The 24,445-nt window shown below is 34.6% G+C and overlaps 1 protein-coding gene across 5 annotated transcripts in view; it reads right to left on the bottom strand.

The window, feature by feature from the left end:
- LOC127881491 (early endosome antigen 1-like) overlaps positions 1-24,418 on the bottom strand; it is a 55,831-nt gene extending 31,413 nt beyond the window's left edge. For 2 of the 5 annotated variants that reach the window (XM_052429393.1, XM_052429394.1), the window contains exons 1-20: positions 24,279-24,418; positions 20,985-21,017; positions 18,891-19,001; positions 17,962-17,999; positions 15,419-15,518; positions 13,911-13,974; positions 13,433-13,539; positions 11,404-11,490; positions 10,688-10,746; positions 9,933-10,073; positions 9,423-9,491; positions 8,430-8,498; positions 8,003-8,108; positions 6,464-6,840; positions 4,606-4,786; positions 4,072-4,239; positions 3,090-3,227; positions 2,410-2,496; positions 1,923-2,005; positions 233-326 (exon numbers count right to left, since the gene is read on the bottom strand). In XM_052429393.1, the coding sequence (XP_052285353.1) occupies positions 233-326; positions 1,923-2,005; positions 2,410-2,496; positions 3,090-3,227; positions 4,072-4,239; positions 4,606-4,786; positions 6,464-6,840; positions 8,003-8,108; positions 8,430-8,498; positions 9,423-9,491; positions 9,933-10,073; positions 10,688-10,746; positions 11,404-11,490; positions 13,433-13,539; positions 13,911-13,974; positions 15,419-15,518; positions 17,962-17,999; positions 18,891-19,001; positions 20,985-21,017; positions 24,279-24,314 (2,148 nt within the window). In that variant the 5' untranslated portion in view covers positions 24,315-24,418. Of the gene's footprint in view, positions 1-232; positions 327-1,922; positions 2,006-2,409; positions 2,497-3,089; positions 3,228-4,071; positions 4,240-4,605; positions 4,787-6,463; positions 6,841-8,002; positions 8,109-8,429; positions 8,499-9,422; positions 9,492-9,932; positions 10,074-10,687; positions 10,747-11,403; positions 11,491-12,445; positions 12,505-13,432; positions 13,540-13,910; positions 13,975-15,418; positions 15,519-17,961; positions 18,000-18,890; positions 19,002-20,984; positions 21,018-24,278 lie in introns of those variants that run through there. The other 3 variants (XM_052429396.1, XM_052429395.1, XM_052429397.1) reach the window with 3 other exon arrangements.
- Positions 24,419-24,445: the final 27 nt, after the last annotated feature.

Below are 24,445 nucleotides of genomic sequence, written 5' to 3'. Positions count from 1 at the left end.
ACTTAGTATATAATCCTTTTTATACAGTTGGTAGTACAATTGGCTAAACAAAGCAATCTTGCAAAGTACAAACAAAAGTCATTAGCAAAATGTTACACCACAATTTCCAACTCTTAGTAATGAAAAAACAACATCTTACTCAAAATGCTGTTTAAGAGTCTAAATGCAAGCGGCAACAATGCCATCTTTCATGTGTGTGTGATATCAAAAGAGAAAACGTTGAAATGCGTACCTTAGCAATCAAATCAGATCGCTCATTCCCTAAGTGTTGTATCTCAGTTTTCAAGCCACCTAACTGGCCTGTCAGGTCTAGAATGCTGGCATCTCTGAAATCAAGTAATGAAAACAGTGTGTTAAAAGGACTTTTAAGCTGACACTCTCTTATTTGTTAATGATGTTATTTGTCATGCCTGAAAATTACTATAAAAAATATTCTTAAAATTTCCTTAAGACAGTTAGGAAAATATATACATGTGTCTATGAGACACATATGCCTAATCATTTAGCTTTTGTCTGAAAACTCCACTTATCCTTGCAAACAAAAAAACTAAAGCAAAATATTGAAGTAGGCAAGTAAAAAAGCTGATAAATGTGTATGCAAACTTCTTGGCTGTTTTAGGTTGTGCTAGACATGAGTTTCAAAAAAGTATTTGCTTAAACATGGGCCATAATTGTGGATATGTAAAAAATATCTGAACAAAATTAAGGTGTGCAAGTTCATATGTGTATTAGTTTTTTTTCAAAGTTCTATCACTCTAGCAGCATTACTTTTTTTAGGTATCAGTATAAACAAAATAATATGGATAAACAGTAGGACAAATTGTTGAATGGAAGGACAGACAGAACAAATTTAAAAGCCCTCCTCCTCCCTTTTAAAATGGGGGAAAACAATTTGATGACATAATATAATACCTATCAAAACTTAACATGTTAGGAATCAAACTAAACAAATATTGTTAAAACCTGCAGTGGTGACCATTGTTTTTCAATATATATGGTGTTCCCACATCAGCTGTCATAATGTGGGCTGTGCTCTGTAAAAAGGGGGTTTAATACATGTGCGTAAAGAGTCGTCCCAGATTAGCATATGCAGTCCGCACAGGCTAATCAGGAACGACACTTTCCGCTTTAATGGTACTTTTCATTTACAGAAAGTCTCTTCTTTGTAACTATCCAGATAAGGAAGGTGTCGTCCCAGATTTGCCTGTGTGGACTGCATAGGCTAATCTGGGACGACACTTTACAGGCATGTATTAAACCCCCTTTTCACAGAGCATGGCCCATATAATAGCAAAAGACATTCGTGTCAACTAGAAACTTAGCCATAAGCATATGTAATTGAGTAGTCTCTATATGTACCTGTCATTGAGTATTCGCTATATGAACCTGTCATTGAGTAATTGCTATATGTACCTGTCATTGAGTAGTCGCTATATGTAATTGTCATTGAGTAGTCGCTTTATGTACCTGTCATTGAGTAGTTGCTATATGTACCTGTCATTGAGTAGTTGCTATATGTACCTGTCATTGAGTAGTCGCTATATGGTCATTGAGTAGTTGCTATATGTACCTGTCATTGAGTAGTCGCTATATGTACCTGTCATTGAGTAGTTGCTATATGTACCTGTCATTGAGTAGTTGCTATTTGTACCTGTCATTGAGTAGTTGCTATATATACCTGTCATTGAGTAATCGCTATATGTACCTGTCATTGAGTAGTCGCTATATGTACCTCTCATTGAGTAGTCGCTATATGTACCTGTCATTGAGTAGTTGCTATATGTACCTGTCATTGAGTACTCGCTCTATGTACCTGTCATTGAGTACGCTGCTATATGTACCTGTCATTGAGTAGTCGATATATGTACCTGTCATTGAGTAGTCGCTATATGTACCTATCATTGAGTAGTTGCTATATGTACCTGTCATTGAGTAATCGCTTTCCTTCCTCTAGTTGGCTGCTTAATTCTCTAATCTCTGTTTTAAGTTCTTCTGCTACTGTAACCTGCCAAAACAATGGATTTTAGAGAAATGATGAACAACTAAAATCATTAATCCTTAATTTTGTTATTGCCAATAAACGAAAATGTTGAGTTTAACCATATAAAAATATTTTTACAAAAGAAAAGTGCCACTATAACTGTAGCAAATAAATTCACAGTTTTCCTGCGAGTTTCATTAACTTAAGTCACAGGCTAAGTATTTATGATCCTTCTATAAAAACGAGTTTATCCTGTCTTTTATAATTCTTTAATCATCTTTTGAAAATTCTGACATTTTACTGCCAGTTTTAGTCGCAGGTAACTTTAAGATAAAGGACACTGAATAAAGATTTAAAATTAAACATGGATATAAGATAGCACAATAAACCCCACAAGCATGTCTACATGTGTTTCATTCTACATGTACCTGTGTCTGCAGCTGCTCCTTTAGACTAGTGACTGTCTTATTCAGCCCATTGATGTTCTCCTTACTTACATCCAACTGACTCTGAAGCTAGCAAACAAGCGTGCATTTGCAATAAATGATTATTTTCATTCTGAAATAACTGTTATTAAACCTCTACATCTTAGATATGTATTTTGATGCATTTGTAGTCCCTTAGGATGTGAAATTTAATTTAAGACCTTTCTTACTAGATTTAAGTTTTTAAGGCTTCATTTGCAACCCAAGATACTGATGAGCAGCAAACAGCATACAACCTGAATAGACTGCGAGTTACTTACAGGCTGGTCTGGTTTTATGCTGTTTACCCATAGCCATTTTCACTTTGCTTCTGAGTGGAAAAGGGTTAAATTGAATACTTGTAAAAGAATAGTAGATCTCATTGTATCTCCAAATTTGTACCATAAGGTCAGGAATAATAATTACATATCCTGTAAATGGAGGTGACAATTCTGTACAAGACGACTTGGTTATAACTGGTTTTATTGAAGGAATATGATCAAATGGTTCTCTTTAATTAGCAAATCTATAAAACACAGTCAAGCTTAATAATACGTTTGATGCTTCCCCCTTTGAGTAAAACATACTACCCTTTAAACACTATTTAAAATCTAATAACATGTGAATAAGAAATTTAATGCTACCTTTTCAATGTCAACAGTCAGGCCTTTTAACACCAGTTGTTTCTCATGGATCTCTTTCTGGTGATTCATGTTTAACTCAGCCTTCTCTTTCTCCAGTGAGAGTGTAATACGTTTCTCTGCTTCTAATTTCTCTTGAAACTGCAAACAAGCAATGATTGGGATGTTCATTAGTGTGATTGCTTATCAAGCACATGCAAATAAATCTCAGTGTTTATTCTGGACCATGACTTTGTGGGGTTCCAACAAACAATAATTAAAAGGCGCATACAAAATTTTACCATTTGGGCATATTAAAAATAAATTTCATCCCTTTAGATTTCATTTCCTCTCACAACAGGACCTGTGTTTGTGAAATACAATACCCCCTTCTGCGCTTTGAAGCCGCACTGCAGCTATTTTAGGGAAAATTGTTAATTCCAAGCCCCATAACATCGCCAAAGATCAATGGACCGGAAAGAAACTCACACTTTATCTTAAAGTCATGTAGGTAACTCACATATCTAAATTCAGCTAATTATCTGAAAGCGTTTTGTACAAAATCTTGCAAAAAAGTATTATCCAAGTCCAAAGAAACACACTTCATCTGTAAGTCATGTAGGTAGAGGCACAATAGGAAGAGGAATACGTCCAGATGCCAAATGTCGTATTAGTAGCATGATGTTGTAAACTTTCTTAGTTAAAAAAGCTACAAAAAGTTTGTAATTTTTAATAAAGGTTGAAAAAAGCACAACAAAAAGCACAGCTTTTAATGATTAAAACCATTCCTGCAAATTTGAATGTAATTTGAAAAGTGAAAAACACCTTCAGAGAAGTCTATGTGTCTGTTTTGCATCATTAATTGCTGCTATTTGTTAATGGTATTTACAAGAAATGTTAAATAGTTCAATAAATACTTGTACTGTACTGCAAAAGTTAAAAAATTTATATATCGTTTTCTGTAGGTTGTAAAAAACAAATAAAGATTTTATATAGTATAACTCACTTCTTTGTTCACAGTTAAACTCTCTTTCAATTTGTTGCTTGAATATTCCAGCTCTGTAGTCAAGGCTTCCACATCTCCTGTCAATTTGTCCACTTGGTTGGAAAGTTCTGAGATTTTTACGGCTTTGTCTTGAAGCTGCTGATGAACTGTTTGACTCTTTTCTTGGCCCTGAAGTAACAAACATTAACTTATTGAGTCGCGTTCTGAGAAAACTGAGCTTAATGCAAGTCTGTAAAGGCTAATCTGGGACAACAGTTTTTTTCTAGACTGGATTTTCATTTAGAAGTGACTTCCTTAAAATGAAAAATTTCTTAAAAGTGGAAAGTGTAGTCCCTGTCTAGCCTGTGCAGACTACAATAAGCCAACATGCATGAAGCAGAGTTTTCCAAAAGCGCAGCTCATTTTTACATATTTTGTAACTTCAGTTTGAAGTAAATGTTCAAGTAAATATTTGTACCAAACACAATTAATGATGCAATATGGACCATTTTCATCAAACTTCAGAAAGCCCTTTATTGAGTCATTATACCCCACCTTAAGCATTGTGTCCTGTACATGTATCAACTGCTCGTCCTTCATGACAATCTGATTCTGAGCCTGCTTAAGTTCCAAGGCAGATTTCTCGAGCTCTGCTTTCATCATCTCCATCCTGTCCTCACCTTCCTTCACAGAAGATTGAAGAGCTTCCACCTGTTTCTTTGAGCTGCTTATATCACTGCAAACATATTATTATTATTAATGCTTTTTTGTTCAATGGTTTTCAAATTTTTGGTAAAAAATGTATTATTTTGACTTTTTGACAACTTTAGTGTTTAATTTGCACTTACAGAAATCACATTATTGTTTAAGATACCAGGTATCAATGAAAATGGCAATAATAATCATGACGATGAACATGATGACGATGATTATTATGACGGTAATTGTGAAAGTGGTTTTGAAGCATGATGAAATAATTCTGATAAATCATATTAAGGACATGATTATGATGATGATTAGTATAATGACTATGATGATTATTGGTTAGGTTGTTGATGGTGAAACGACAATGATATATAGGATGGTAGTTGTAGTAATGGTAATGTAATTGGGATAATACTGATGACTATGATCCTGATGTTGATCAATTATGCCTTTTGTCTCCTCATCAAAGAATAGAAATATGTGAAAATATTATCATCACATAGACCATAGACCTTGTTTCAGGCAAATAAAGTTGAAGCTACAGTTTTACAGACTTTGAAAAAGAACCACATATCATTTTACACTACAAATTATCATATTTAAACTGACAAATAAACAAATATTACAATAAATTTCCCAGAAACATGCAGTGCGTTTAGTCACTATAGGTGCAATGTTCACATTGAAAATAAATAATCAAGGGATCCAAACAATAAAGAGGCAGTTTGTTGTAACCCCTAAGGAAAATTAAATGTAAAGTAAGGCACAGTGAAACAAGAGGGCCTGAAAGGCCAAAAGTCACCCATCTAAGATACAAAGGAACTTACCTGTTCTATGAAGCCAAAGATATCATTAGAACAAATGTTCTGACCAAGTTTCATGAAGAGTGAACTATAAATGCCCCCCAGGTGGCCATGTTTTTCAACAGACCAGAACCATTTTTGAGCCCAGCTAAGATTTCATTGAATGAAATGTTCTGAACAAATTTCATTAAGATTGAACAATAAATATGACTTTGGAAAAATGCCCTGCCCCCTGGCAGCCATATTTTTAAACCAAACAGAACCATTTTCAAACTCGTCTAAGATATCATCGGCACAAATCTTCTGACCAAATTTCATGAAGATGGGACAATAAATGCAGTGGCCTCTAGAGTGTTAAAAAGGCAAATGTTGACGCCGCACAACAGACAAAAGGCTATCACAAAAGCTCACCATGAGCACTAAAAAGTGAAACTTCATTCTAACATGAAGCATGTAGGATAAATTATATATATTGTTTACAATGTTAAGAGTTTATCACATACCAAGATGCACTAACTAAGTTTAAACATTGGATTTAATCAAGCATGATGCATTCTTGGCAGAATATGTCCTTCATAATTCAAAATGTTTATTTCCCTTTCAAGTTGTGTTTATCACTTGTCTTCAGTTTCAAGAGCTTGTTCTTGTAAACACAAATAATACTTCATTCAAAATCTTAAAACTATGTTTAATTAATTCACTTCAAAATGCTTTTTATCTGCTATATCTACTATATAATTTTGCTAGATTCTTTTAATAGCAAACAGCTATTCACATCATTTGCTGCCATTTTCTAAGTACCTCATAATTTTTTGTTGTAATGAAAAACACACACAAAAGAACGACCTTACAATTGGTTTTAATTTTTTATAATATTTGTTATATCAAAATTATCTGCATAGTACCTTTCCAGTTGTTTCTTGTCTGCTTTCAGCTTCCCAATCTCTGCTTCTAGTCTGCTAATGGCATTCTCTTTGTCCCTCATCTGTTTGCTTGTCTCGTCTAATGATGTCGTAATATTCTGTTCCTTGTTCTGGAACTCCTTGACCTTGGCCTGCAGTTGCTCCTTCTCAGACTTTACTTTTGCCTGTTCATGAGATCTCTCCTCGAGTTCTCTACGAAGCTCTTCCAGCCTCACCGTCAGTTCCTGCTGTTTGCTATTCGATGTTGTCTGCAGCTGCTTATGTTCTGTTCCTGCATTCTCCAGCTTGACTTTCAGTTTTGCGATTGAAGAGTCGCGTTCTTGCAAAACTCGCTGTGAGTCTTCTAGCTTTTGGCTCATCTGAAGAGTAGGAGATTTATTGTTTAGGGGCCTAGAATCAAGAAAATTCTCAATTTAAAGCTCAACTCAGAAGACTAGTTTTGAGTTTCCAGTCAGATGAGCACTGACAGTCTGGCTCAAACTCAGGTTTGAGTCAACCTGAAAGCAAAAGTAAAGCATACATAAAAGTAAGATTACGAATATTAAATTAAGTACCATCTTGATACCCCAGGGGTTTGATTTTGGAACCATCTCAGAGGAGAAAAATACCCTATCAACCATTATCTATATATTTTCACTTGTCAGCATCTAAAGCTTTGGTCTTATGCTGATAATATTGTGTCCTGGGAAGAACCAGTACTTGCTGCCTCAGATAAAATCTAAGAATGCTACCCAGTTAGGGATTGAACGCAGGACCTCCCGGTCGCGAAAAGGTCACCATATCCATTTCACCATTTAGGCCTTACTGCCCTTCCCATCCAAACAGATTTCAGTGTAAATCTTCATTTCAATAGAACCATTGGGTCAAGTACTTTTTGTAAAACAAGCACTGAATGCAAAGGAAGAAAATATGTTGTAAAGAATGGATAACACACACCTGATATAACTAAGCAATGCTATCTGGAGGTAAAAAGAAAGTCATGAGATAAAATATCAATATTGGAGCAGGTTCAAGTAAAAGTATTTAGCACACATTGCTTTAAAGACCAAGTTGAGATAAGGGCAACAGCTCCATACTTCCTGGAGTGAATTTGCTGTTTACTAAACACACAGGTAAATTAACTTGATTTATATTGGGTGAGAACAAAAGCAGTCAACTAACTGGCCAACCAACTAAACTTAAAAGCACCTATTTCTGCAGAAATTCTTTCCCTTACCTGCCCCTGCTTCTCCAGCAATTCTTGTCCTTTCCGGCCCCTATTTATTCAGAAATGCTTTCCCTTAACTGCCCCTATTTTTCCAGCATTTTTTCCCCTTACCTGCCCCTGTTTCTCCAACAATTCTTTTCCATACCTGCTCCTGTTTCTCAACCAATGCTTTCCCTAACCTGCCCATGTTTCTCCAGCAATGTGCCCTTACATGCCCCTTTTTCTCCAGCAATGCTTTCCCTTACCCGCCCCTGTTTTCTCCAGCAATGCTTTCCATTACCAGTCCCTGTTTCTCCAGCGATGCTTTCTCTTACCTGCCCCTGTTTCTCTAGCAATGCTTTCATCTCTGTCTCCTGATTGGTCAGTCTCAGCTCCAGCTGCTTACTAACATCTTCAGCTTTCTTCAATGACGTCTCTAGCCTAGCATATCAACAATTTTCTATATCAATTTTTGCTTTGATGTGGTTTATAGGGATATTTCATTGATTTGAGATTTGTTACAAACATCAGTGATAAATAAAACATGTTTTCTGGTTCCCAACATAATATACGGAAGTAGATGAATTTGAAATGATGCCAGGTTCAACATTTGGGAAATGCATTCACTGTTTTGACATCATAAATGTGAGCACAACAATAGTAATTGTATAAAACGGTACTGTATAGTTTGAATATTTAAGTAAAAAGTGTAAGTTACAAAGTTGTTAACATGCCATTCACAAAGTATTGGTTTTAGCTAACCTTGCAAACTCTTCCACTTTTGGGGCTTTCTCCAACAATGCTTCCAGTTTCTTTATTTGTTCTTCGTATCTGCAGTAAAATGGAGACTTGGGATAATGTGTGGTTCTTGATCAACTTGTATCTTAAATAATAAATAATTATAAAAAATGCCATTAAAGGGATCTTTTCACGGTTTGGTAAATTGACAAAATTGAAAAAAGTTGTTTCAGATTCGCAAATTTTCGGTTTAGTTATGATATTTGTGAGGAAACAGTATAACTGAACATTTGCCATGGTCTAATATAGCCATTTTATGCAGATTTAAAAACCTAAAAATTATTAAGCGTTGCAACGCGAAACAATTGAATGATTTGGAGAGTTCTGTTGTTGTCGTTTAAATTTGTGAAACTACGAAGATTGCTTATATAACATATAAAATACGCATCTTATGTATGCATGGCAGGATAGCTCAGTTGGCTAATGCGTTTTTACTTCAGAATTCCGGGGGTCACTAGTTCGAGCCCTGCTGCCGGTTACTTTTTTTCCCTTTTTAAAATTTTATTTTTTACTAGAGCTTTTAAAAATTAATGTTGACATTTATCAATATAAAGCATTTAATGACAAACTTCAAAACAAAATCTGTAAAAAGGCCCCTTTAATTGATTACTTACCAAGATATTTACCACTTACAACTGTATTCTCAATATTTCACCTCAAACTATTTGTAATAGAATATGATGTAATTGTGAGTAAACACCAAACATTAATTAGCATCTTGCACCATCAAAGTTTGTTAACAACTACCAGCAAGTCTTTATTAGATTCTTCTGCTACAATATAGAGGTCATACTTTATGAAAACATTCAATCCAGCAATTACAAAATTTAACAGTTTCTTTTTTTTCAGTTTTGCAAAATTAACTTAACTAAAATTCATACTTCCCTTGGTCAATCACAATATTCCTGCTAAAGAGATGGTTCAAGTTATTATTTTTTTATTTACAAAATTTCAAACCTGGAGATATCTGCTGCTTTTGGTGCATTTGCGAGCTGTTCTTTGAGTTGTTTTATCTCTTCCTCAGCCCTGAAACATTTTCAAGTGTATTTGTGGGTAGGTGTCTTGTCTAGAATAACATAACTGGTGTAAATTAGTTACATCTGGAATTCAAATAAGTTTGCACGCCACAAGAGAGAGAAAAATTGATACATTTTGTATTTTAATAGTAAAATAATATATCAAATATATCTCCCAATATTATGTATCATAATAATTCAAGACAAATAGTCAAAAATTTGAAAATTTCATCGTTTATAAAAAATGTGTTTTAAAGACCCTTTATTTTTTTCAATAAACACATTTTCCACAAACTCTTTAAATATGAATTCATTACACTAAAAGCAAAAGTGCTGTTAGGTTTAATAAGTCTGATACGACCTTCACTGACAAGAATTCACATAATTACAACAGGTCAACACAGTTTAATGATGAACATATCAATAAGATATCAGAAATAACAAAACCTACTGAGCTTTCTGTTTTTTAAGTTCAAGACACTCAGCTTTGAAAAGTTCTTTCTCATTCTCTTGTTCGAGCGCCACTTTGTCCATAAGTGTCTGAACAGATATAAGCTCCTTCTTCAGTACTGCTACATCTTCTGTGCCAGGTCTGTGTGGGGTAAATTGGGACAACGTTGGGGTAAATAAATGTGCTGGGGGTACATTGGATAGTTTCTTTTGGGTAAATTATAATACTGAAACAAAGTTTGTGTTAGGGCAATAGCAAAATGCTGAACATTTGGATTTCAACGTTCAAGTACTTACAAAAAAAAATTTGACAATAAAATAATGTTGTTTTATTGATGACCAACTGTTGATTTATAACTAGTAGAGTATATGCCAATTAAAATCCATAACAGAAAAACTCCTATCATATAATTCATATATTCTTTGCAAGACATTTCCACCAATAGTTTATCAGACAATGAAGTTATTTCATTATGAATAGATAAATGTATGAGCAATTAATTCTTTTTAAACACTTACTGAAAACAATTTACCATGGTACTATAACAGTACAGAATATTTATAACCTTTTGTAGGCTAACCTCGGTTGATAAAATAATTATATTTTTTTAAACAGAACAGTTTTTTTTTAAATATGTTGATAATCAACAACTATGTGCAAAGGAGATAAAGGTGGGGAAACATGAACTTAAATTAGCTTCACACTTTGTGTGAACTGTTAGGAAATTCTGATACATTGACTCAATAAATACACACCTCTGAGACAGCTGAGTTTCCAACGCAGTAACATACTGCTCTTTTGCCTCAATTTGTTGCTGAAGTAAAACCAAATTCTTTTATTGCAGGTACTTTAAAGAGACACAAAAAGCTATGATGAATAATACGACCAAATGAAAAAAAAGATCATTTGTATGATATTGGAAAAAGAGAGTGTTTAGCAAATTTAATGCATCTTTTGGTTGCTCTAACTTTGGTACATTACAGACAGACAACAAGCTCTGCTGATTAACCAAATAAAATAGTCCTGATTGCTGTTGAGCATTGAAAAGTGAGAATGTTTAGCACAGTTGATGTATCTTTCTGTTTATAAACTTTCTGCTTTTCTAACTTCAGCTGACCAATACATATTCATACCAAAAGCAATTGATTCTATTCCTAGCAAGTGAGAATAATGTATATTTAGCTTCTTACCTATACTTACCTTCACATTTGTTCATGTAAAGTTTGCACCCGTATAGTCAGGACATAATATAATATTATGTGTGATACGCTTTTCATTGATTAAAAGCACTTCCGGTAAACACACTAATATGATTACACTCTTTATATTATTTTAGGTTTAACATACTCCACAAGAATGTATGTACAATAATTTATTAACACTACCCGTATCAGTAAAAGATCTTCTTCCCTTACCAAAGGCATATAGTAAAATTAACGTTTATTTAATGTAATCTTTATACATTGTTTACCTTCAGAGAGTTAAGGTGGTCTTGCAGAGCTCCTTTCTGTCCCTCATATTCGTCAGCCTTTGCTCTTGCGTTTACTGCCACAGTGGACTAAAAAAAGTCAGGTCAATACCAGTTGTTGCAGTAAAGTAAACCAGAAACAAAGACTCCAATTAATATTTCCTGTGCAATGGCAAATATTGCAAGTAAACAGGTTTTTTCTATGACTTTTTAAAACATTTACATGGCCATTCAGTTTTTTAAACAAAAATATATTAAAATTAAAATGCCTATGAATTTGATTAACTTATGTTACACATCTATCAACGCAGCATGAATTATGGAAACCAAATGGTTTAAAGTTTGTTAAAGAATAAAAATATCATAATATTTAAAACTTGTAACGGTTGATAACATGATGCATGGCTATTTATTTTCATTAATGCATACATTAGGTTCAACTAACATAAAATGTAACAAAGGATGCTTGTATAACATGTATGTCTGCTCCTCAACAGGCATGACTTTAAAAAAAGTTGTTACCCTTCCATTATAAATCAGCCAATAATTTAAATCATTACATGGGAAAATAGCGGGCATTTGTTAACAACCTGTCTAATTGGAATAAAGTTCAGACACTGAATGCACCTCTTTGCTGCCAGTGCATAGAGAATAACAGGTTACTGTCTGATCTTTTTGTAATATATCAGGCAAGGCTTAGAATAATATAATAGCGAGGCTTGCTGAGCCGTTACTTTATTCATGCCGAGCCTGATATGTTACAAAAAGATCAGGCAGTAACCTGTTTTTCTGTTTATCATACCTCTTCGTACCCGATTTTGAAGAAATCATGAAAAAATTGCTAAAAAGCTGCCGTTTTAGAGGGAAATAATATGACTTTTGTCGTTTGACGTGTTAATAATGACGTCATGAGCACGCATGCTTAATATTTGTAAAAAAATGTTTAATGCTGTTTGTGTTGCATTTTGTGTTTAAAATATATTATATCTTAGTATCAAAGTGTTTGTTTTGTTGAATATGATTCGATTTTAATAAAAATGATTACTTTATAGTTGATGCCGAGTAATATGACCATCCTCCACACATGACTGATGTATGAACTTCCTGTTGGCCATGATATAAAAAAATAAATCAGGCAACGCTATATCAGGTAGATATCAATGCGGTGGTATGATACAAAAAACTATCAAATAATTATGGAGTTCAGTGTCCAATGTTTATGTGATTTTTCACAATCAAAAGTCTTCTTAAGTGATTTTAAGGGTATTAAAAGTACTTAAAACGAATATTCATTCGTAATTATTATAAAATCCATGTTACATGTACAAGCAACTATGATCTTGACCATTGATCTGTTGACATACAATATAATAAGGAGTTTGATTTCCTCCAAAGTAACCATAACACTAATTTGCCTGGTTGAAGGTCTTAGGGATCCCTAGATCTAGATATTGTGCAGAATGAATGGTCTATACAGACTAAGGATATACCCACCAACCTTATTATAGACAGACATGTGCAAAGCAGTATTCACCAGCTTTTTAATGGGAGAATAATAATACAATTAGTTTCACATGGCCTCAGTTCTTATGAACATCCTAGAAGCTATTTTGAGTAAAACCTGCTTCTTTTTGTGTAAATTTCATTTTATGATGTCTACGTTAAAGAAATATATAAGAGGAAGACACATTTTTATCCAAGCATTTACTCTTCAGGTATAATAGATATAACAAAGAGAATAACTGCAATTTATAAAAAACAGAAAAAAGAAACTATTCAGTGAATTTTCTTTAAAAAAAAACAAACTAAATTGCAGGTGCCTTAATCTGCAATTTGTCACAGTTCTTAGTTATTTTTTATCCTGTTTTACTTTATCTCAATAACATACAAATTACACAACTGTGACTTTTGACAATTTTTAAAAATATTACTCAATACTATAAATAAATGTACAAAATAAACAAACTTACAAATAAATGCACACAATTCAAGTCCATACCACATTACACTTTACCTAAAACAACAGACATACCAATTCAGCTGCTTTGTTCTGATACTGATTTTTTTCTTCGCGCAATGAATCGACTTCTGATGAAAGCTCTGCAATCTTCACTTGCAAATGATGAACCTCTGAACTCACTGAGAAATGTATGAACATAAAATAGTTTAGAACACATCTTCAAACCAGTTAGTCACATGCTAGCTACACTGTAGCAGAGACCTCCAAAGATAAAACTAGATGGAGCTCTGTGTTGGGAAGGTTCATCACATTGGAACTTTTTTATTTTTATGAAAATAAGTGCAGATTTCAGAAAGAATTTCTAATTTTATCAATTGTTTACTGTAACAAGTAAAAACGAAAATTGCAGATACTAATAAAACCCATATTTTATAAACAAATATTTGAATCTATCATCATGCGTGTTTTGATTGGATAGATTTTTAAAGTGGTTTGCTCCAAATCAAGCAAATCAAGCAAATCACTGAGGGGAAAAGCTACATTCACTCACAGAGAGTCCTGGCCTCTTCAGAGCCACGCAGCTGTAGTTTCATCATCTCCAACTCATCCTGGTCCTGTAACACATTCAACACTAAACAGGCCAGTCAGGCATCGTATGTTCAATATGAAAAACTGACCTTCCCTCCGAAAAAAGTAATTTCATCCTGTTCTTTACTATAACTTATTGTTATATGGCACACACATCAGCTTTTTGGTTGTATATGTTTAATCTGTTGTTTCTGTAAATATTCAGCAATATATGTGCTAATTCAAGGTTCGCAAAAATACTTCATAGATTTAAGGTCGCAATACTTACACAAATTCCAAAAATTAAACATAAACTTCCAAAAGAAAAGCCCTGGAAATATCAATTTAAACAAGAGATGTGTTTGTCAGAAACACAATTCCCCCTATTGCACCGCTTTAAAGCCATTAATTTTACCTTTGACATTTAAGGATGACCTTGACCTTTCACCACTCAAAATGTGCAGCTCCATGAGATACACATGCATGCCAAATATAAAGTTGCCATCTTCAATATTGCAAAAGTTATGACCAAGGTTAAATTTTGACACGGCTTTGAAGCCATATATTTGACCTTTGACTTTGAAGAATGACCTTGACCTTTCGCCACTCAAAATGTTCAATATTGCAAAAGTTATTCATTATTGCAAAACTTTAGTTTTCCACACACAGACAGACAGGCAGGCAGGCAGGCAGGCAGGCAGGCAGGCAGGCAGGCAGGCAGGCAGGCAGGCAGGCAGGCAGGCAGGCAGGCAGGCAGGCAGGCAGGCAGGCAGGCAGGCAGGCAGGCAGGCAGGCAGGCAGGCAGGCAGGCAGGCAGGCAGGCAGGCAGGCAGGCAGGCAGGCAGGCAGGCAGGCAGGCAGGCAGACAGACAGACAGACAGACAGACAGACAGTCCGGAGGATTGAATATTTTAATAAAGTGGTTAAAATTATATAAGAAAAGGATTCAAAGTTACCCTACTCATAAAGAATGTGGACCTAGAAAATTAAAACTATCACTGAATTACTTTAACTACATTAATAATTTGAATATCACGTAATTACTACAAAGATAGTATGGAAAAAACTACAACAATAAAAGCATAACTACAGAGAAAAGTGATGAAAGACTTCATTCATGAAACAAAAGGCCCTGTTTGTCATTTAGGCACAGCAATATAAAGATCATTTAATACATTATTGAATTGCAGAGTGTAAAAATAAATTTACTACCTACATATGGATAGTGAGACAGCTACATGCTTATAAAGAGTAAAAAAGAGTGCAAAAACAATTAAGCACCTTCATGCAAAAATAGGTCTTATGCAATATGAGGCCAGCATAACTCCACAAAAGCCTGCACATATCCCAGCCTGGTCAGGAGCTACCCTGTCGGCTAATTGGACCACTAAACATTGCTAAGCTACTGTCCAGGATGGGCGATTGAGCAGGCTGGTCTGGGGCTACGCTCTCCACAAATGGCACAAGACCAATATTTGTATGATGCTTTACCTCAGCTGACAATGCTTTTGAAGGTTTCTTTCCTGATTTACCCGACAGAGCCTTACGCAAGTCCTCATTTTCTCTCCTCAGAGCAAACACGTCTCCATCTCTGGAGAGAATATAGATTCAAAACAAGCAAAACTTAAAACCTGTTAATGTTATCCCTTGCCGATTTGTTAACTGATGGGTGCAGAACTAAGAGAAAAGTTTATTTTAAGGGTTGTACCTTTTCACACTTATCTTTAGTTACCTCCTACAAAAACATCAAACAAAGTTCAATAACTTTTATTAAAACAAGAGCACCGCCTTGCGGGTGCAGACCGCTCATCTATTTTCTTTTTAAAGGTGAAGGGACTCTCATTTTCAATCACAAAGAAGGGAGGGGTGGAGTGAAGAGGGGTGTATAGTGTGGGATTGTGGACATTTATTACATTATCTTCCAAAAATGCAAAAAAAACGCAAAAAAAAAAAAAAAAAATCGGGGGGGGGGGAGGGTGGTGGGGGGTGGGGGGGATGGGGGGGGATTCTTGGGTGCAATGGTTGGACGGTATTTCAAACATAAAATAATAAAAATAAATATTTGTGTTTTTTAACCGTTAAAAAAAAAAAAAATTTGGGGGGGGGGGTATAGTTTGAGGGTGTGGTGGTAATTTGTGAGATGATCTTAAATAAAAAAAAAAAAAAAAAAAATTAGGGGGGGGGGATTCGGGTGGTGGGAGGGGGTGGGTGGGTGGGGGGGATTCTTGGGTGCGATGGTTGGACGGTATTTCAAACATAAAATAATAAAAATAAATATTTGTGTTTTTAACCGTTTCAAAAAAAAATAAATTGGGGGGGGGGTGGTGGAGGGTATAGTGTGAGGGTGTGGTGGTCATTTGTGAGATGATCTTAGAAAAAATGCCAGTCAGAGTTACATTACTTTGCCTGCACAGTCCCCTTATGATAGTTAGTAAGTGTTGCAAGTATGAAAGCAATAGCTTTGATACTTAAGGAATAAAATGGACCTAAACACAAAACTTAACCAAAATTTTCAATTTTCTAAGTATAAAAAGGGCACATAATTCTGTCAAAATGCACGCCAGAGTTATCTAACTTTGCCTGCCCAGTCCCCTAATGATAGTAAGTAAGTGTACCAAGTTTGAATGCAATAGCATTGATACTTTCTGAGAAAAGTGGACCTAAACGCAAAACTTAACCAAAAAATTCAATTTTCTAAGTATAAAAAGGGCACATAATTCTGTCAAACTGCACGCCAGAGTTATCTAACTTTGCCTGCCCAGTCCCCTCATGATAGTAAGTAAGTGTACCAAGTTTGAATGCAATAGCATTGATACTTTGTGAGAAAAGTGGACCTAAACGCAAAACTTAACCGGACGCCGACCCCAACGCCAACGCCGACGCCAAGGTGATGACAATAGCTCATAATTTAAAAAAATAAAATAGATGAGCTAAAAAGTGTAGGGTTATGGTTCTTGTGCATGGCACTTCTCATCATTGAAAGCTATGCACCCATGAATGTTCATGTAGAAATCTTGTTTAGTATCTGAGGTATAGCCCTGAAAAGTTACATCATACAACAAGACTAATGTCAAGCAATATGGTCCCCTACTGGTGAAACTCCACCATTTTCAGCAATATTTCTAGTTTATTTGTTGCCATAGCAACCAGAATTCTTGACATAGAAACAAAATGAAATGATGTGCATAATGTCCATATTGCCATCTATTCATGTTTCAAGTTTCATGAAAAAATATGAAGAACTTTTAAAGTTATCGCATGATCCACCATTTTCAGCAATATTTCTAGTCTATTTGTTGCCATAGCAACCAGAATTCTTAACGTACAAACAAAACTAAATGATGTGCATAATCTCCATATTGCCATCTGTCCATGTTTCAAGTTTCATTAAAAAATATGGAAACCTTTTAAAGTTATCGCAGGATCTATAAAAGTGTGACAGACTCACAGCCTCACGGACTGACGGATGCACAGAGTGCAAATCATAAATCCCTCCAGTCTCACCGGTAGGGGACAAAAACAACAAAGGGCAGTAACTGTTATTGAAGAAAGGGTTAGGTTACGGTTCTTGTGCAGATAGTTTCAGAAAAAGTAGCCCTTAACAGTTTGTGACAGACTGATGACCAACTGACAAAATGATGGACAATCCAAAAACTATATCCCCCTGCCTTTGTCAGGCAATAATAATCAATAACCAGGAAAAGAAATATAGACTGGTATAACCAACACATTCTGTAGGATATGATTCTGAATGATGGATGGAATTCTAGGAAATTGTTTGAAAACTATTAATATATATTAACTTTAATACATTGTAACTGAAAAATATGAGCATGTCATTCTAAATTTTGAGTTGTGCATATTTGCCATGTGGTTATATATTGCATAAAATCATTTAAAAAAAACACTGAACCCACATTTACAATATAAAAGAAAACATAATAAAAAATAAGAACAACAATTAACTATCAAATAAATGCGCATTGACATTGAAACAGAGATCTTGTAAAATTTAATTTAATTGGTTTTCTTACCTGTTCTCAGACACCTTATGATCATGGATATCTGTCTCCTGTATGGACAAAGAATTATTAACACTCACTGAGATATGGTACATGTATTTCTTAGTCTGAGAAAACTAAAATCATACAGTTTATCTATTAAAGACAATAATTAATTGGAATATTATTGTATTAGAAATCACACAATACTAGAAAACATGCATAAATCAAATTGTAACTGAAAGTGCTGCTATTTGTGACTTCAGTGACTTTGGAAGTCAACTGTAATACATAGCAGTTAGTGAATTGAGTTATAGTGACGAATGTTACTATTAAAACAAAACACTTGCATGTTGTATAAATATTTAAGGTATTAAAACACATTTTGTTTAAAGATTTCCTTAAATTTATTTACCAAAAAAACTATAATATTTTGAATAGTCTAAAATTCTGATTACAGTTAGAAAAAAGTTGCATAATTTGTTTGGACTTTGAAAACAGGATCTTTTTTAGCAGAATCTTACAGACTACCACTGGCCCATTCAGGCTATTCAAATTCATATAGTATTTATTCAGACTTTTACCAAATTATTTTGATGAAAAGTGTTGAAAACCCTTTATTATATTAATGACTTCAATTGATGTTTGCCAATAAAAATACAAATACCTTAACAGTTTTTTTGCCAGAAATGTTATTTTGCTAATTTGCTAATATGTATAATAGCGCATTCTTCTTTAAATATGTTGCAATTTTGTATAAGTGTTGTTTTAAGAAATTGTTAACACACCCCTTTTTGTTATAAATACCTCAACTGAACCAATGTATGAGTACATGTAAGTCACAGATAGGGATTTTGTGAATGAATGGAAGAAGAAGCATACCAAAATGTTTGCTGAAAAGCATAAACAACCATTATTATATTACTGCATGATTTCTATTGATTTTCTCATAAACATCATACCCCAGAATCAGATGTCTCCAATGAAACCCCAGCGCTGTGCTCATTTTCAAAATGCTGCTGAAGAGCATCTGCGGTAGAGAAGTTTTTCATGCATGCTGGACAAAGAAAGCCCTGCAAAATAATACAAAGTGAAAGAACTAGTTTCTCTTTACATCTTAATGACAGAGGTTCAGTAAAATGTGTATATAATATGTGAGGAAGGTTTATACGAGTCCTGATCTGAGAAAACTGGGCATAATGCATGTGCGTAGAGTGTCGTCCCAGATTAGCCTGTGCAATCCGCAGGGATGACACTTTCCGCTGTCATGGTATTTTTAGTTTTAAGGAAGTCCCTCCTTACCGAAAATCAAGTTTAGGTGGAAAGCACAGGCTAATCAGGGATGACACTTTACGCAGATGCATTATGCCCAGTTTTCTCAGAACGTGACTAATATTATGGCAAAGTGAATATTGCTGAAATATGACGATCACAGAAGATGAATACTTTCCCAAGCAATAATGAAACCCTAAAATCTCGTCGATTCATACACATGTACAATTTTGTATAATATATTCTAATTGTAATTAAACAAGGGATGTTTTTTTAACGTGTTTGCCCACTACTTGACGCAGTTATCCTGTGACCTTAACCTTGGATCTCTTGAATTGAAAATAATAAGGATTTATCCATTGTCAAGACTAACCAGCATACAAATATATGATCATAAGCATTCTCTACATATATCTTGTGTGAAACTATTCTCATGTTACCAGTTACTTTGACCTGTTAACCTCAAAATCAAGTGTGTTTCTTACTTCCGAAGTAACCCAAATACAAAACATTAAATTTGATCATGGGAGTAAATGTTCTCCAGGCATCAAGCCGATTTATTGGTACAAAGTTCTTTGACAAAAGCCTTCACTGATCTGGTGACCTCAAAAGCAAATGTGTAACCAATATACCAATATGAATGAAAGTAGGTCAAAGCATTCTCAAATTGCGTGCTAAAATGAGATTCCTGTTTTAGGCCAATGTTACATTGACATATGTCCAGGTGACTTAAAAGTCTTCCAGTTCTCCCAAGTAGCCACAACTCAAATTTGCATGATTGTAGGTCAAAGCATTCTCAGGCCATTATGCTGAAATGAATTTACTGTTACAAGCCCATGAAACAGTTGACCTGTACACCTCAAAGATCAAAAAGATTGTAACACAAAGAATATAAATAATGTAAAAGTACTAATAGTATAGACAATCCCAGAAATCGATAACTCCCGGAATAACGCCCCTGAATACTTGCATGCGCCGCTATGACGGTACTGAAGAACAATGCAGGGACCTTTATGTTTGTATAGGTCCCTGAACAATAAAATGAAGTGACGCAATTTTATTAAATATATTTGAAGATTTAGATTGTTTCTGTTATGGATACAATTATAATATAACAGTTCGTAACTTTTAAACAAATATTTTGAATCAGGTCAAGCTGCATTGTTGAAGAGTCATAAAACCAGAGATGTAGATCTACGTCTCTGATACAACTCAGCATGAATTAGGCTTTTATTGTCATTTGACATGTTATTAGCAGGTGGCGCATAGTATCTTATCTTAATAACAGCATCTACACATGTGGAGATATATGGTGTCACAGACATACCAATTAACACTTTTAATTCACCATTGGGACATTGTCTCTCACTTTCGTTCCTCAATCGCAAATAGTGTTTTTTACCATTTAATAAAAGGGGCCTTTTCACAGATTTTGTCATGTTTTGAAGTTAGTCATTAAATGCTTTATATTGATAAATGTAAACAGTAAATTTTAAAGCTCCCGTAAAAAATCAAAAATAAAATTTAAAAAAGGAAAAAAAGTAACCCACAGCAGGGCTCGAACCTGTATGTTTGAACGCGGTAGTCTACCAGACTCTTCAGTGCCATCATGGCAGCGGGTCATGTGATAGCCAATATGGCGGTGTTCAATTTATCGATTCTGGGATTGTCTATACATGACATCTGGTTGCATATTTTCTGGATTGCTTGCAACTATCTCTTTATTTTTAAACAAAAGATAGAGACGTAAGAATTGAGACTTAATTGCAAGTAATGTAGATTACCTCAGCTTCCAATGTGCTACTTGCTGGGATGGGCTAGAATAAACAATATGCAATGTGTAGGTATGGTTGAGGTACATAAACATGTGCAATAGGAATTTTACTTTCTATTTAAAGCTTGGTGCATTAGCCTAATAATAGATATGTTCAACTAAAAAAATGTGATACTTTCATATTATTCTTAATACGCTGGAATGTCTCATGTCAGTTTATGTGATGGAAACCAAAAAATTTAGGTTTTAATATATTTTCTTGTTTTTGGATAGGTATATGGTGATGACATAAACAATTACTTAACTTTAAAGTAAGTGAGTATTGTAGACCAACAGGTAATGTTATTCCTTATACTAATCAGTTGGTCCCTTTCTTGGCCTTGCAGGGTAATTGATCTACTTAAAAATACCTTTAGAAGTGCAGAAGAATTGACATTTTACAATTCTTATCTTTGCAGGTTTTTTATTATTGTTGCGATAATCATTCACATTTTCTGGATTATATTGAAAGAAGGTCATGACTTTTTATAAAACAAGTGCATAAGCATAGTTACAAATTTTGTCAAATAATCAGAAAGGAAGGATAATGGGTAACAATTTACATTGCATAAATCATTAGGGGAGCTAAAGCTAAACCTAAATTTACATGGTAAAGTGTGTACATCTTTATATGATTATGGATACCTGGATACCTGGACTGTTGGGCCGTAATTTAGCTATGCTGTAATGGCCCCTCTGATAAATGGTCTCTTCTTTAGAATCTCTTTCTGATATGTACTATTTTGTTAAAACTTCTCCAGAGTGCGCTTAGTAAATATTAATTGTTAATTTAACTTAATTTACAGATGGGTTAAACTTCTTAATGTTCCATTTCTCAGAATTTAGGAACGATTAAAATTGATTAACACTTGTGGCAGCTATTGTTGATTCTTCCAAACTGTTCCTGTTATGAATTGATCTTTGACTAAAGGTGTTGAGTCTTACATTGCTTTTGGAATTATTGCCTCTTAGTTTCAAGTGATGACAACGAAGATTATCCTCAGCCAGATCAAACAATTTTTCCCAGTTTAAATGATCCAGCTTATGTATAGATTTGAAAATTTGGATCATATCCGCCCTGTCCCTTCTGTACTCAAGTGTGACTAGTCCCAACTTTCCAAGTCTCTGGTCTAAGGTAGATGTGCCACCAATGGATCTAGTTTAGTTGCTCTTCTTTGAACATCTTCAATTAACTTTATATGGTTTTTTAGGTGAGGGGACCAAACACATGATCCGTATTCTAAGGTTGGCCTGATTAAAGCCTTATAAAGAGGCAGAAACATTTCTTCATCAAGACACTCAAAGGATCTATGTACTAAGCCAAGAGTTTGCTGTGCTTTATTCGTAATATTTGTAATGTGTTGGTTAAAACTAAGCCGCACGTCAAAAGTCACACCTACATGTAAATCTTTCTCATTTGTGACTGCTTCAATGGCTGTGTAATTTCCATCCGGGTATCTCATGGAATAGCGAAAATCATTATTTGAACTTCCAAGGTGAAGAACTTTGCATTTCTTTGCATTAAATGTCAATCTCCATTTATCACTCCAGTCACTTAAGTTGTCTAGGTCAGATTGAATTGTTGTTACTGGTGAAAAAAGCTTTGTGTCATCAGCAAAAATCTTAACAATTTCTGATACTATGTCAGGTAAGTCATTGATAAAACACAGAAAAGGTATCAGTCCAATTACACTGCCTTGAGGGACTCCGCTAACTACATCTGACCATGATGACAAAGTAGATCCTATACCAACACACTGCGTTCTTCTAGACAAGAAATCCCTAATCCAATCAAGGGCTATTCCTTGAACACCCAATTTGTGTAATTTATAAATCAAATGCCCGTGTGAAACGCGATCAAAGGTCTTGGCAAAGTCCAGGTAAATGACGTCGATTGGTACACCTTTGTCTAAGGATTTTGTCCAACAGTCCAATTATCAAGAATCTCTAATAACTGAATAGAGCATGACCTTCCTGATCTGAACCTGTATTGTGCGTCAGAAAATATCTTGTCATTCATATGCTTCACGAGTTTATCCCGGACAAGACGTTCACATAATTTACACACTACAGAAGTTAGGCTAACTGGGCGGTAGTTTGCTGGCTTTTAATTACTTCCATTTTAAAAAATGGGAGAAACAATGGCTTTCCTCCAATCCTCGGGAAAAACTCCTTCACTCAACGACTGATTAAATAAAATTAATAGTGGTTTACCTAGTTCCTTCTTAGCTTCGTAGAGAACCATAGGATGAACATAGTCCGGACCTGGTGATTTCTCTGGGTTAAGTGAATTCAAGGCTTTTAACACATCCTTCTCAGACAACAAAATATTCTCTAGTAAATTCCAATTTTCATGTTGAACAAGAGATTGCCAAGCAAAATTGGCCCCTACCGGTGAAACTCCACCATTGTCAGTAAAAAATGTTTTTTTTATATAAATATTTGTTGCCATAGCAACCAGAATTCTTGACGTAGGAACGAAATGAAATGACGTGTATACTCTCCATATTGCCATCTATCCATGTTTCAAGTTTCATGAAAAAATATGAAGAACTTTTAAAGTTATCGCAGGATCCAGAAAAGTGTGACGGACTGACAGACTGACTGACACAAGGAGCGCAACCGTAAGTCCCCTCTGGTTTCACCGGTAGGGGACAATAATATCAATATGGTCATTTCCGGCATTATCTGATCCAACAAAGACATGCTTATGGTCCTGATAATCTATTTCATGTGATAAATACATTGATACATGTTGACCAAGATTAATGTCATGTGAGGTTTTGACATTACTTAAACAAATAGTAGTCCAGTCTATCCAACACAGCGCCTAGAACATGAGGCATCTTTTTGTACAGTGTATTATACAAGTTGGCTTTATAGCCATTTTATACGTGCTTGATGCATTCACGCACTCTACCATGTACAGATTTTAACCCTCTTCAATAGATGTCCACCGTGGCGTTGAAGAGTATTCCATTTAAGTTGAAATAGTTTAGTACAGAAACAAAAGTTGAATCAAACAAATTGAACATTGCCCCATGATATGAAATATATTAATCAGAGTTCACAATCGCAATTCATTTTCATATAAGATTCCGAAATTCTAATCACTATTGTTACGATTTTCAACTCATCAAGTTAATAATTCTTTCATATAAATATTTAGAAATATCCGAAGTATAACGTCCGGTTTTTATTACATTTTTCTACACGGCTTACATTCAGCATATGCATTTAATTGATGGTTTTTCTAATCCCTTACCTTTTCTGAGTCCTTTTTGAGCAACCGTTTGAACATTATAAAGTGTACGATTTGTTCGTCGAATGTCAGAAAATCTATAAATGTTGTCAAAATTTCTTACGCCCACAGTCATCAACATAACATATCACTCAAACGCTTTATTATGTTCTAATAATTACAATAAGCGT

This window comes from Dreissena polymorpha, chromosome 5 (genome assembly GCF_020536995.1).
Source record: "Dreissena polymorpha isolate Duluth1 chromosome 5, UMN_Dpol_1.0, whole genome shotgun sequence".
In the NCBI taxonomy this organism is placed as follows: Eukaryota; Metazoa; Mollusca; class Bivalvia; order Myida; family Dreissenidae; genus Dreissena; species Dreissena polymorpha.
This window is presented reverse-complemented; position numbering and strand designations above follow the sequence as displayed.